General features: G+C 46.7%; 1 protein-coding gene across 1 annotated transcript in view; it reads right to left on the bottom strand.

Annotated features, from left to right (window-relative positions):
- The window catches only part of syne2b (spectrin repeat containing, nuclear envelope 2b), an 84,467-nt gene that overhangs the window by 11,741 nt on the left and 58,118 nt on the right, over positions 1-14,608 (bottom strand). The window contains exons 75-92 of the mRNA XM_047337705.1: positions 13,561-13,713; positions 13,275-13,451; positions 12,419-12,574; positions 12,193-12,324; positions 11,944-12,114; positions 11,697-11,833; positions 11,408-11,612; positions 10,451-10,633; positions 9,922-10,029; positions 9,431-9,585; positions 9,130-9,277; positions 8,934-9,028; positions 8,617-8,848; positions 8,142-8,336; positions 6,996-7,121; positions 5,910-6,065; positions 4,218-4,376; positions 3,367-3,533 (exon numbers count right to left, since the gene is read on the bottom strand). Coding sequence (XP_047193661.1) covers positions 3,367-3,533; positions 4,218-4,376; positions 5,910-6,065; positions 6,996-7,121; positions 8,142-8,336; positions 8,617-8,848; positions 8,934-9,028; positions 9,130-9,277; positions 9,431-9,585; positions 9,922-10,029; positions 10,451-10,633; positions 11,408-11,612; positions 11,697-11,833; positions 11,944-12,114; positions 12,193-12,324; positions 12,419-12,574; positions 13,275-13,451; positions 13,561-13,713 — 2,855 coding nt within the window. The remainder of the gene's footprint in view (positions 1-3,366; positions 3,534-4,217; positions 4,377-5,909; positions 6,066-6,995; positions 7,122-8,141; positions 8,337-8,616; positions 8,849-8,933; positions 9,029-9,129; positions 9,278-9,430; positions 9,586-9,921; positions 10,030-10,450; positions 10,634-11,407; positions 11,613-11,696; positions 11,834-11,943; positions 12,115-12,192; positions 12,325-12,418; positions 12,575-13,274; positions 13,452-13,560; positions 13,714-14,608) is intronic.

Raw genomic sequence — 14,608 nt, 5'->3', positions numbered from 1 at the left:
TCCGTCCTGGGCTCCTGTAGAAGACGTGGGGTTGCAACGTGGTCGGCTCCGGAAAAACAGATTCTCAGTTTCTCAGGTGTTTTTTTACGCGAAAGAAAACATAATTATGAATATTATTCTCCACAAATCCTCCACACCAGACCTTTGATTAACTCATCATTTCATCTACGATGTTTATTACTTGAAGTTAAACCTTTGATTCCTCTAATAAACTGAGGAGGAGGAGGTTAAATCCGTTCCTTTATTTGAGTGGGATGAATTTAAGAAAGGATAAACACTTAGAAATAAACCCTCTGGCTCAGCGGCGTATTAAAGAGTAATTACTTTTGAACCAAACACCAACAGAACTGAATGAACAAATCACAGAAGCCCGTTAAAGTCAGTCCAGGTCTTCAGCAGCTGTCCGTCCCTGTCACCGCCGCAGGACTCGACCTCGGACATTATATCATCCACACAGCGGGAAACTCCCTCCTCCTGCAAGAACTCCATCTGCCACCTTTTACCGTTTTACATAAAACCACCGCGGGGTCCAGAGCAATAAGAGGAATTAGTGAATTAACACGACTGAAACCTGCTGGGACAGGTGGAGGAGGAGACACACACAGAAACTGAGGGGAAATAAAAAGCTCTTTTCAGACACGCGATACATAACGCCTCTGCCTTCAGATAAGTGCGTCTGTTATGTAAATGTTTGCTGTGGTTTATGTAGAAATAGGCCATGATGCTAACATGCGTACAGGCACCTGGTGTGGAACAGGGAAACAACGGCGAGTTTAAAAAGCGTGACCTCTCTAATGCTACGTTCACACCGAACACAAAGATCATTGTTGTTAATGCAAAGACACGAGAAGACAGTTACTCCAGCGTGAAGGAGTGTGACCACAGGCCTGATATTATATTCTACTATCACATCCTATATTACCGTCTTTATGTCCCTCGTTTTCTCCAAGTTCAAGTCTGAAACATCTGTCAAACACACCCACTTCTGATTCACAGCCAGGACATGAACCCTCAGACCTCCACAGAAAACCTCGGCGGCGTCACCATGACGACAGAGAACACGACCCTCTCGAAAAGAGACGCCGCGTGGCCTTTGAGTGCGCAATTCAGTCGAGTCGCTGAACGACACGACACTAAATAACGTGTAAAAGCTCCACTTGACATTAACGACTCAACAAACTGTAACTGGAGAAACAAAAAGAACTGTAGAGACGTGAAACTGCTCGTGTACCAGGTGCGAGGAGGAGGAGGAGGAGGAGGAGGAAGAGGAGGAGGAGGCAGGAGGAGGAGGAGGATGAGGAGGAGGAGGCAGGAGGAGGAGGCAGGAGGAGGAGGATGAGGAGGAGGAGGAGGAAGAGGAGGAGGCAGGAGGAGGAGGAGGAGGAGGAGGCAGGAGGAGGAGGAGGAGGAGGAGGCAGGAGGATGATGAGGAGGAGGAGGAGGAGGAGGCAGGAGGAGGAGGAGGAGGAGGCAGGAGGATGATGAGGAGGAGGAGGAGGAGGAGGCAGGAGGAGGAGGAAGATGAGGAGGCAGGAGGAGGCAGGAGGGCGGGGAGAGACAAACGCCCGCCTCACGTGCGTCTTCCTTTAGACAATGAGGAGAGAGGACGGTGGCCCCCGGTGGCCCCCCGGAGGCCGAGGGCCCGTCAGCCACAAAGGGCTCGTGTCAGCAGCTGCTGGGCCGGTGACGGAGCACCCAGTTTGTTTTGGGGGGACAAAGGCGAGCAGCGAGCCAGTGTCAACGCGATCTAATCCCCCCGACAAGTCGGACCTCCGCAGTCCTCTGCCGTAACTTAGTGATGCGAGACGCAGACAAAGGGCCCGAGGGGACACGGACCCTGAGTCACCTCCTCTGCAACGCTGCCGCTGCTCATCACAACATGTGACACAGTCCGGCAGCAGGACTCCTAGAGTTGAGATGAGGGCGTGTCCTCTGGATTAGGCTCCTGGAGGGGGGGGCGGGGGGGGCCGAAGCCCCACTGATCTACAAAGCTACTTGTAGCTCCGGTCTCTACTTATTTACCCAGCAGCACGCTGCACGCTGCTCTGATGTGAACCCAACGGGTCGTGACGACGCTGACGAGGATTCCTGATCGTGTTTAAGCAACTTGAGGGGAAAACTCCCCATGTTTATCACATTAGACTTCAGTCTGCATCAGGCCTCGGATCTCACTGGTTCAGGCTCCATCCATCATCCATCATCCATCAGGGCTGCAACTAACGATTATTTTCATTATCGATTAATCTGGCGCTTATTTTCTCCATTAATCGACGAGTTGCTTGGTTCATAAAATTGTGAAAAATGAGAGGAGCAAAGAAACCAGAAAATATTCACACTTAAGAAGCTGAAATCAGAGAATTTCAACCTTTTTTTTCATTGAACCAATTAATCGATTATCAAAATGGTTATAGTGATTAATTAAGTAGTCGATTAGTTATCAATTAGCTGTTCCATCTATCTATCCATCTATCTATCTATCCCTGAACTCAACCCCGTCCATCACCTTTGGGGCTGAAGTTCAACGCTGATGCAACGGTTCTTAACGGTTTTTCCTGCAAGCCAATCAGGAAAGAGGCTTTTTTTTCTTCTGTGGCTCTAATTATGAAATAATCCAAATCAAAGAGTGTGACAGTTGCACATTCCATCACAGCCACGAGGCTCGTGCCTCGGCAGCGGCTCATTAACGGGCTTCAGCCCCTGTCGGTCCCTCAGGGGGGCGGAGCCTCTATTGTCTATATATCCACTCTGGTCCCTCTGGTGTTGTTAAAGCTGGAGGACAGATCTCTGTACTAACAACCTGTCAGTCAGGATGAAGACCCTCCTCCTCGCCACCAATATTTACTTTGGTGTGAAGCTGTTTGTTCACTAGTTCACTCCTTCACAGGAGGTTTTGCCGTTCACACATGAAGAACGCAGTCGCAGGACGTTTCTCCGGGAACCTCGTGGAGCAATCGCCTCAAAAGTCAAAATTTGACGTCACATTCCCCACGTCAGAGCCGCCGGTGGATTCCTCTCCCTCCGTTATACTGGCACCTGTGGGTCACGCAGTGTGACGCCGCTCTCGTGCAGGTCGGGAGCAAAGTGGCACTTTGAGCCGCTGGACGGACATTTAAGGAGTTTACGGATTAATGAAAATGATAATATATATCGCCCTGTCGCCTGTCGGCTCTGAGCCGCTCTGCTTTAATCTGAAATGACAGCTGTGTGCTCTGCCCCGCTTCTATTCTCCCCACGGATAAATCTGCACACGTGCGCCGCAGGACGAGTCTGAAACCAGGCGGAGTCTGTCTGACGACGAGAGACAGAATCAACGGGTTTCATGGGAAATGCAGTCTCAGATTAGAGAAGCGTCTCGTCTGCTCCTACCTGTCCTCGATGTGGTCGAACAGATGCTGCCAGCGGCCGCTGACGTCCGCCAGCTTGTCGTCGATCTCCGTCTCCTTCGTCTTGTTGCTGGCGCTGATGAGCTGCTCCCCGAGCTGCTTCAGGTGCGTCTTGTTCTCGCTGAAGAGGTTGATCTCCTCCATGCAGTCCTGGTCGACGGAGGAAGAGGAAGAGGAAGAGGAAGAAGAGGAGGAAGAAGAAGAAGAGTGGATTAGTGGGTGACGACAAAACAAAAGTCATTGTGTGTATTACCTGTTTCATCATTTCTATACAGGTGTAAATAAAGTGGCACCTCATCGGTTTTTTAAAGAAATCATCTTTTTAAAGAAATCATTTTTTTAAAGCCAAAATCATGAAAATTCCCAACATAACATTGTCACTCTTCCAGAAAGTGATGCAGCTCCGGTCAAGACTCTGTGTCCCAGTGCAAAACATAACAGTCTAACGCTCCAGGACGTCAACCCTCTGTCAGGGGCAATAAGTCGTTTGAGCTCCGACAACTGCCCCCCCCCCCCCCCTTTTTACAGAAAGTTAGGATCTGTTTGGCACAGACGCCTGCAAAGAAAAAAAATTGGAAAATTGGATTTCTGGCGGCAAATTCTGATATTAGGGGGTGAAATATTTCCAACACATACCTAAAACATATTGGCAATGATTCCCAAGATGTTGTCATCGAACCATCGTGACGGAGAAATGTTCACGAGGTTTGATATTTGACAGTTTAACCATAAACTTTCTACACACAACTCTTGAGCCTGAAATGAATTGCAACCTCCTTGAAACCGCGTCGAGTTCATCTGTTGTTTCCACGGTGACCGGCGATGACCCCCTACCTTCTTCAGCTTCTCCACCATCTCCTCGATGTTGAGGTCGGAGCTGTGCGCCACCTTGTTCTCCATCTGCGTCAGCCAGTCGCACAGCTCCTTGTTCTTCTCGTTGAAGACGATCCAGGCGTTCAGGCGGTCGGCGATCTCCTGCTTCCGCAGAGACACCTGATGGCGAAGGGGATCGGAGGAAAGACAGCGGTCAAATGGGCTTCATCGCTTTGAGACGCGGCGTGTTCATATCGCATAACTCGTCGTTACATCTGAACAAGGGTTACATACATTCATGTTGGGGCCACAATGGAGATGGTTTAACAAGCTGAGGAGCCTCTTTTTTAAAAGTTAATAAAAAGGACCCAACAGACTCCGCCTCCCTGTTCAAATCACAGCAACGCGTGAACGAGTCTGACAGAAGAAAGTGAAAGTCAGTGTGATCAACTCCCCTCCCCCCAAAACTCATTTCAATACAAAGGCTCCTCTTGCTGCTCTCAGCTCGTTTCAACTGTTCTCCTCTGTCACCATCTGTTCCCCCCCCCCACCCCCCCCCACAGACCTGTTGGTCTCCTCAGTCGCCTCAGTGAGATTTACTCATTTAACTCCACTTTAAAGGCTCAGACGGGGAAACAATGCAGATTAACAACTCTTCAAATGACTTTCCTGAGGTAATTAACTTAATCTGTGTTTACATCATAACCTGCGCAGCCAGACATCGTTCAAATCAATAGTTTTATTTCAAACAAGAAAAAGCTAATTCTGACGAAACTGTGGTTTGACTGCTGTTGGGTCAGTAGGTGTCATTACTATCAGTTAGTATATTTCGTTGACTATTTCGGAAAAAGTTATGAAAAAGTTGAATACAAGCCGGATTCTCCTAATTGAGCTTAAAGTTTTGATGTTTGAATGAAAGTTTCTGGGTTGAAAAACGTGGAAGGAGAAGAGGAAGAAAAAACATAACAGGCTCGTGGATGTGCACCAATCGTGGGGGAGAGGCTCAAGTTTCCAAAGATGACACATACTGTACACGCCAGGCGGAATCCTGGGGAAATGCATCTGGAATATTTGTTTCATTTAGAGTAAATATCAAAGAGCGTAAAATGAAAGAAACGCCGAATGAGCTGATAAACAATATGAACAGAAATGACAGGAGTTTTCCAGCCTCTTGAAGGCGGATCCTGAACTAGATGGAGTGAAATATGAAATATGAAATATGATTCCTCAAAGAAGAACGTGAACTTTGCATGAATCTCTGCAATTTGAAATCCCTTTCCAATCCTTTCAATAAAACAAATTTGCTAAAAAAAAATTTAAAAACTCCTGTGTATTCATTGAGTTTTGGGGCGAGGGGAGTTGATCACGCTGACTTTCACTTTCACGTGTTACTGTGATTTGAACAGGGAGGCGGAGTCTGTTGGTTCCTTTTTATTACGTTTTAATAAAGAGGCTCCTCAGCAAATAATTTGTATTTTGAACTTTACATCTCCATTGTGGCCCCAACATGAATGTATGAACCCGTTTTATAACGAATGTATGAACCCGTTTTTTAAAAACATTTTTAAGCAAAGGTAGTGAATGAACTTCAACGTACAATGTAGCTGATGTCACGAGAAACAAATCCAGCAAAGGAAACAAAGGCGCATGATGAAAGTGTTGAAACCAAAGCAGGAGGAATAAAGTTTTTTTATAGTCTTTCATAGAACGCACCTTGAGGCAGAGCTCCTCCCACTGGCCGTGCAGGTGCTCCACCTGCTCCTGCAGCAGCAGGACGTCGTCGGCGATGATGTACTGGCACAGGTCCGTCTTCATGGCGCTCAGCTCCGTCAGGCTCTCGGCCCAGTCCACCAGGGAGTCCTCGTTCTCCTGCATACCATAACACACCGACCAGGACGACAAACTGTCAGTGACCCCCTCCGCACGACTACCCCCTCGCTCTGCCTCTGCCGGCCCCTTTTCTCTTTCTCAGCCTCTCGCGCTCCTGCCTCGCTCTCCCCGCCCCACAGAGAGGATTATGGGCCACGGGGGCCGGGGGAGGGGCGAGTGTGCAGGGGGAGGGGCGGGGATTGAGGGAGGGGGTGGAGGGTGAAGACTCTGACGGGTCAGAGAGGACGAGTTGTTGAGTCAAACTTGGCTTTGCCCACTTGAGAGTGTCTTCGCTCCATCGCATCTGTAGTTCTGTCTGTAGTTCTGTCTGTAGGTCTGTCTGTAGCTCTGTCTGTAGTTCTGTCTGTAGCTCTGTCTTTAGGTCTGTCTGTAGTTCTGTCTGTAGTTCTGTCTGTGGCTCTGTCTGTAGTTCTGTCTGTAGTTCTGTCTGTGGCTCTGTCTGTAGTTCTGTCTGTAGTTCTGTCTGTAGTTCTGTCTGTGGCTCTGTCTGTAGTTCTGTCTGTAGTTCTGTCTGTGGCTCTGTCTGTAGTTCTGTCTGTAGTTCTGTCTTTAGGTCTGTCTGTAGTTCTGTCTGTAGTTCTGTCTGTAGTTCTGTCTTTAGGTCTCTCTGTAGTTCTGTTGGTAGTTCTGTCTGTAGTTCTGTCTGTAGTTCTGTCTGTAGTTCTGTCAGTCACGTCTTCAAAAAAAATAAAATATACGTATGCATTTTTTTTTAATCCAGTCTGACGATTGAAGTTTGACATTTGGCCGATTATCTTTCTTCCTTTCACGAAGTCGGAAGAGGAGATTACCAACAGTGTCGGGTGGAGCACCAGCCAGTGGTCAGAATGTACAAAACAACAGGAAATGTATTCCAGCAAAAAGGTTCAACTTATCGCCTGTGTGACCTCTGGCGTCGGCAGCTGTTACCTGGTTGGATTTCTCGGCGCTCTGCAGGTCGTCGTCGCGCGCTGGGATGGACTGGTTGAGTTTGGTCTTCAGGTCCTTCAGCTGCAGCACGCTGTCGGCCAGCTCGGCCTCGCAGCGCTCCCAGTTCTGAGACACACAAAGGTAAAAACATATTGATTGAACACTGATTGTCTTTAGGGAAACAACAAGGGAACCGTCGCCTCCCTTTGTCTTCTACTTCCTGGACACGTCGGTAATCAAAGCTGATTGGATTAACTTGGCTGAGAGGAAGACAGAGCACGAGGAGAAACTTTGACTCCAACTCGTCTGATCACTCGTGTAAACTCCTGAAGAGTGGAGACAAAGTCGACTGGACAAGAGACACACAATCAAAAGTGTGAGACACTTATGAATATTTTGTTTTGGAACGTTGGGCAAATTAAACAAAAGTTCAAAATAATAGATTCAGATCAGAGCGCGACCGAAGGCAATGTCGATATTTAGATTTTGAAATATTTGTATGATATATATATATATATATATATATATTTAAATGATTCCAAGTATGTTGTTTTCCAACTCTAATGACAAAGAAATGTCATTGAGGTTTGATATTTTACATTTCAACCATAAACTTAAGCATAAACCACGATAAATAAAAAGAAAACACAAACATATAGAACTTATATATTATATAAAAAAGCAGATGTTCTTTTAAATAAAAAATAATAATAATATAAGTAAAATAAAAAAATAATAATAAATGTAAGTGCAAATCTTTTTTTAAATCTTGAAAAAGTTTCCATATCGCCAAACATAAACGGTGACTTTTAAACAGCCGACTGATAAATTGCTCGGACTCTTATTCAGGTCAATCATCTTTTCTGATTAAACTCTGAATCATTTTGTTCCAAAAAGTAAGTATTCGTCACAAGTTTTTCCAGACCAATTTGCTCAACAAATAAACCAAATTCATTGATTTTACACAGATATAAAACTATGAAAAATGCCAAGCCGGAGGCAGAAAAAATGAAAAGATGACTTCAGGCTGACTTGTTGAGTTTTGGGGCCAAACTGGATCCAAAAAAGCCGACAAGCAACATCTGGTGTCTCGCAGTTAAAACTCAGCGCTCCTGAACGCATCGCGAACCGGAGCGAGCGCTGTACCTTGACGACGGACCGGGCGAGCTCCATCCTGTGGCCCAGCAGACAGTGCAGACTGTCCCACTCCTCCTGCAGGCCGCCCAGGTCCGCCTGCAGCCGGCTCTGGGTCTCCTCGTCCCCCATGGCGAAGAGCTGCCGGCCCACCTCCAGGGTGTGGAGGAAACTGCACTGGTACCTCTGGAACAGCAGCTCCGTGTGCTGAGGAGGAGGGGAAACATATCAGTGGTGTGACCTAGTTTGCTATTAGCTACTGTATCAACAGGCCGAAGGAGAAGAAAGTTATCTGTGGGTTCCAAATCCCCTCACTCCACTTTCACACTGATCACAGACGTTTCCTGGTTCGTCTTCTGTTTTGACGTAAATTTAATCAGCGTTCTTTGCTCAGTCGTCAGACCTCAGATCGGCCTCCAGGCTCAGTTCTCATCTTCATCTGAATAAACAACCAGTTCAGTGGACACCAGCTCGCTGACATGCCCACCTGGAGGTCTCTGAGGGAGCGTCGCAGCTGCTGCAGGCTGCAGCGGGGCGGCCCGGCGGGCGGCAGCAGGGCCTGCGTGTCCGACAGGAACTCCTGCAGCTTCCTCAGGCTGCGGACGTACAGGTGCCAGTTCCTCACCAGCCCCTCCACCAGGGAGCGCCGCTGGTCGGCTCGCTGCACCGCCCCCTGCCAGTGCTCCCGGAGCTGGGCCAGCTTCAGGATGAAGTCGCTCCTGTGGACAGAGGTACCCGCAGTCGGGAGGGAAGTTATCGATATGTCCAAATGAAATCTGTGTGAGTGTCATCCTCTCTCCGCACCTGTCGTCCACCTCTCCTCTCTGCAGCAGGTGAAGAGATTCAGTGATGACCGAGTGGAGGATCTGGTGACCGGAGGACAGCTCCGCCTGGAACCGCTGAAACACCAGGAGAGGCCGGGGTTACACCTCTGTGTGTGTGTGTGTGTGTGTGTGTGTGTGTGTGTGTGTGAGAGTGTGTGTGTGTTAGCAGGACGTACCTTGTGTGTGCAGAGCTGCTGTCGGAGGCCACTGTAGGAGCCGGACACGTCCACGGCCAGACCGTCCTCCATCCTCTGCAGGAACAACATCCAGCTCTCACACTTCTGCTCGAAGCTCTGCTGCCTCAGCGACTCCGTCTGCAGCTCGCTGCAAACACACACACACGCACACACACACACACACACACACACACACACACACACACACACACACACACACACACACACACGGAGAACTGCTTTAAGAGGCATGAAAGACTGAAACGCATCGACACTGTACTGTTAAACCTCCCTCACTGACCTGCAGGCCTCCTCAGCTCGGGCGGTGGCGGCGGCCCAGCGCTGGTTGAGGCGCAGCAGGCGGCGTGCGGCGGCGTCGCCCAGCGTCAGGCTGCAGCTCAGCTCGTTGAGCACGTCCAGGTCAGCAGACCGGCCGCTCAGCTCCAGGACGCTGGACTGGAAAACACATGGAGGCGTCAGAGACTCAGAGGGATCGTGACATCACTGAACACTGCATCACATATATCTATCTATCTATCTATATACATATATATATATATCTTTCTAAAATGATTTTATTAAGATGCAGAACTGTTAAGCTAAAGGTTTATTTTAAATAATAATTTAAAAAAAGAAGGTTATCTTGACTCTTATTTCCACCTGAGGGCGGATAAATGAACTGAATCTACAATAAAACACCTTTATCTCAGAGTGTAAAAGTTAAAGAGTGGGAAGCTCCTTGAGCTTCAGTCGTTCATAAAAGTCTGTTTCACGCCGCCGTCGTCACCTCACCTGGACTCCCGGCTGAGCCTCGCTCTCCAGAAGCTGCTGCCAAACCTCCAGGTTTCTCTCCAGTGACTCCAGGTCGCCGCCCAACTCCTGCAGCCGCCCGAGCTCCGCCTACACGCACACACACGACCATATGTCTCTGTAATCTGTAGGTCAGTGTGACAACCTGCTGTTGCCTCTGGCTCTATATATATATATATATATATATGTACATATGTGCTTAACTGTGTACAAGAACATAAAGATTCATGAAAAATCTTGCTTGTTTTTGGATTTAAACTTTATAAACGATGGAAAAATGACAATGAAGTGATTAAAATCCTTATGGATAATTAATAGACAGCCAAAAATTCCCTTGGTCATGCGACAGTTGTTGACCCAGTTAACCTGACGGCTAATATCGAACATTCTCCTCAGGTTTAATATTTCATAACTTCAAGTACACATCTATAAGACACTCAATTTAAAAACTACGATCCAGTCTGACTCTGCAAATCCCACAAAACACAAAAACTCATTCATGAACTTTTACCTGCTGCTGACCCAGTTTCCTCTTCAGCGTCTGTCTGAGCTGCAGGACGCTGCGTGATGACATCCTGCTCTGTGATTGGACCACAGTGGCAGCCGAGGGGTCCAGGTGACCAGTCAGGTCGCCGGAGGCCTGCAGCACCCCCTGCAGGTCGGACTGCAGAGCATCTGTCCTCTGCAGGAGACTCTGGACCAGACCGGACAGTGAAGAAGAGTTCAGACAAAGTAAATGTCTTTCACTCCCAAAACAATGAGCTCAAAGTCTTTAATTTGTCTTTTTCCTTTGTGCAATAAAATCACTCAAAGACAAACAATATCTTTAATATCTGTCAATTAGACGGAATAACTGAACTTTTCTCACTTGAAAACTATTAAAACATTATTTTAACACATGCTTACAAGGCCTTCAATGCCTGTTTTTGATTTGATGTTGTTTGTTTTTATGATTTTATTTATGTTCTTTTTATATTTGTAAGTATTTTGTTAAGGACTTTATATACTTGTTTAGATAAGTGCTATAGAAAAACATCATTATTATTATTATTATAACTACATCTCGTTGTCTTCCACCGAGGAAGGTCAGGAGATGTGTTTGAAAGCTCCAAAACAGCTAATAACTGGATTTTTTTTTTTTTAAACAATCAACTGTTTTCAAGGTAATAAATGAACTTTGATGCTGATATCTGTGAAGTACAGTTACATGCAAAATGGCCTCATGAAAATGTATAAAAACAAAACATGAAACATGAAAGAAGAAAAAAACGGGCCGACTACAACTCAATCAGTGCATCACTCTCCAAAATATGGAAATGTGACATAAAAAATCTTCTGGAGCTGTTGGAGGAGAAATGTTGAATTATGAAAAGTGACAAAAACTAAATGGACATGTTTTGGATTTTGGGTTCGTCACTTTGGTTCCTGTGGAGGAGTTTTTCCTCTTCTGAATATTCTTTCCTCTCACCTGAATGTGGTCGATCTTGGCGGCGACCTGCTCCACTGTGTTGTCGCCTGGCGGCGCCGCGCTCAGAGCGGACGAGGCGTCGCTCTGCAGCGTCTGCAGCCGGCGGGAGAAGGACGCGTCCAGACGGGCGAATACCTCCCAGAGCTGCAGGATGCCCAGACTCCGCTGGAGCTGCAGGTGCAGAGCTCCAGACGCCGCAGTCCAACTGGAGAGCAGGAGTGTGTGTGTGTGTGAGTGTGTTGTTTTTGGTCTGAGTGTGTGTGTGTGTGTGTGTGTGTGTGTGTCTCACCTGTCTCTCTGTGTGTCCAGCTGCTCAGTGATCAAGACGGCAGCAGCAGGACTGACGACGTCTCTGAGGGACGAGACACGTTGACTCAGCTCGTCCAGCTCGGCCTCCGCACCTTCTGTCTCCTCATGGAGAAGCTGCTTCACCACGACACACACACACACACACACACACACACACACACAGTGGGTGATCACAGCTGCAGCATGCGTCTCTCTGACCTTCAGACGGAGACCCAGTCGTACAGTACCTGCAGCTCTCTGTGCAGATCCCTGTGGGCCTGCAGGCTGAGCCGAGGGTCGTCGAGATAAACCAGAGTCTGGGACACTGTCGCTGTCCTCAGAGTCACGTGACGCAGACTCTCCTCCACACGCTGCCACAGCTGCCGACACCCGATCAGCCGCAGCCTCACCAACTCGCTCTGTAAGAACCGGACAAAGTTCAGTAAAAGACGCTGCCACTTTTACACCGTCGGGACATTTCAAGCCGTGTCACCGACCTGCTGTGCGAGAGCTGCACAGGCGTCGACGGATTCATGAGTCTGAGAGACGGAGTCACCGCTGCCACGTCCTCGTTCGTCTCTCAGCTCCTGAAGAGCCGCCGCCTTCTGCTTTATCTCCTCCTCCAGGCCCTGATACACAGACGGGGGCAGATTTAACAATCAGGACATCTGAATCCTTGTATTTTGTTTGTAAAATAAAATCACACTGGTTGTGACCCCTGACCCTGCAGGTGCTGATGCTCCTCTGCAGCTCCGTCCGGCTGCTCGGCGTCCGGGCCGAGTCCATCCACAGGTTCTGCTCCGCGATCCATTTCCTGATCAGCTGCAGTCGGGCGTCCCGCTCTGCTCGGCTCTGCAGATCCTGCTCCACCTCCCGGGTCTGGAATTTCAGTGACAGAAAGGTCGTCAATGAGGATGATGAAGTGGAAATCCAAATCATGTGACGAGACCAGCTTTGATTATGAAATAATCAGTTACAAAACTGGCTTTCTCAACGTTTTCTTACAAAAAAATTTTTTATGTATTCAAGGAGCCACAATTAAAAAATAATGTGACATAATTAAAAAAATCTTTACCAATTACTTTGTAAAAATCTGTATAAAACTGTAAAATATTCATACGCAATGTCAAGAAAAAAACAGCATCTATAATGGTATAATGCTAGACATTTATATAATTATAATCCTTACAGAACATACTGTAATGTACATACAATGAGCTGGAATATTCTGTATTTAGTTGGATTATTTCATTGGACAGTGGTTAAACACATTTAATCATCAAAATCTATCCATAAAAAAAACAACCTCTGGAATATTAATTTCAGTTTCACGACATTTGTCAACAAATGCTGATGAAGACTCTGTAATGTGTTTGAAAGCTCCAGAAAAAAACCCAGGAAGTTGACCTTGAGTTTTCAAGCAAACGTGGACGAAGACGTCTAAAGGTCTGAATGTTAACAGATCCATCTCCATGACAACTGAGAAAAAACTCCCGCCTCCAGGTGAAGACCCTGTGATGGACCAGCTGACACAGGGACCCTTGAGTTTGGGGATAGAGTTTTTTCATCACAGCCTGACCTGAGAGTCGAGGGCTTCCTGTAAACGGAGCCACCGGTGGTTGAGACGACCCTGCTCCTCTGCGAACCGGGTGCGTTCGTAGCGCTCCGTCTGGTCGCCCCCGGCGCCGCAGGCCTGCAGCGGCTGGCTCACGTGGTCCAGAGTGGCCTGATGGGCCGACAGCTCCGCCTGACGCTCCTGAGGGTTGAGGTCATGGATGGAGAGAGGGCGAGAGAGAGAGAGAGAGTCAAACACTTGAATCAGGATGTTTCAGCAGCACATTTGCGACGCTCCGTCTCCACTGCACCTTGCAGAGTCTCAGCAGCTGAGCGAGGTCAGTGTCGGCGGAGGAGTTCAGGTTGATCCCGCTGCGAGTCTCCTCCAGCTGGGACTCGGCAGCTCCGAGCCAGACCTGCAGCTGCAGCAGCGCCCCCTGCTGGGTCAGCGTCTTCATCCAGCGCTGAGGAGGAGGAGGAGGAGGAAGAGAAGGACACACAAATCACTGACTATTGGTTCTCCGAACTTTAAGATATTAAAAATAGTCCCCAGTGATTTTTGATTTGATTGATTTTGATATTATTTCATTTAGAAAGGTGCTTCCTTGTTGGCAAATACAGGTCCAGTCTTTAAGTGGCACCAGGCTGATTTTTATCTTCATCCGTTATTTAAAATGTGAAATAATTTATTTTTTCCTCCGTAGACGCATTTAAGGTCAAACTGGAGATCCACATGTTTTTTCAGGCTTTTCACTGTCCTTATTTTTTTTATTCTATTTTTTGCCTTTTTCTTTATCTTATTACATTTAATTTGACTCTACTTTATTCTTTTTTAATTTGACTTTATTTTATCTTATTCTATTTAATTATACTTTATTTAATTTTATCTTATTCTATTTTTATTTTACCTTATTCTATTTTTATTTTACTTTATTTGACCTTATTCTATTTTATTTTACTTTATTTTATCTTATATTTTATTTTTACTTTACTTATTCTTGTACTTTTTTTTTGTTTTTATTTATTGTTCAGCACTTTATGGTTGTGTGTGTGTGTGTGTGTGTGTGTGTGTGTGTGTGTTTAAATGATAAAATAAAATAAAATGAAAAGCTTTTCTCTCAATGTTTAAAAGACAAAACAGCCCGATAAACAGTATTTTTGTAAATCAGATGTTTGTTTCATTTAAATCACGAGAATGTATCTTCTCATTTGTGGAAAGACGTCAGAAATACGTGTTAGTCTGAAAAATAACATTTGATCAATTTAGACCTGAAAAGGAAAAGTGAGTGAGAGAGTAAAAAGTAGAGAGAAACGAGAGAAAAGGAAAGACTGTGACACAGAACAACAGTGAAGAGGAAC

Source organism: Scophthalmus maximus, chromosome 15 (assembly GCF_022379125.1).
Source record: "Scophthalmus maximus strain ysfricsl-2021 chromosome 15, ASM2237912v1, whole genome shotgun sequence".
Taxonomy (NCBI): domain Eukaryota; kingdom Metazoa; phylum Chordata; class Actinopteri; order Pleuronectiformes; family Scophthalmidae; genus Scophthalmus; species Scophthalmus maximus.
This window is presented reverse-complemented; position numbering and strand designations above follow the sequence as displayed.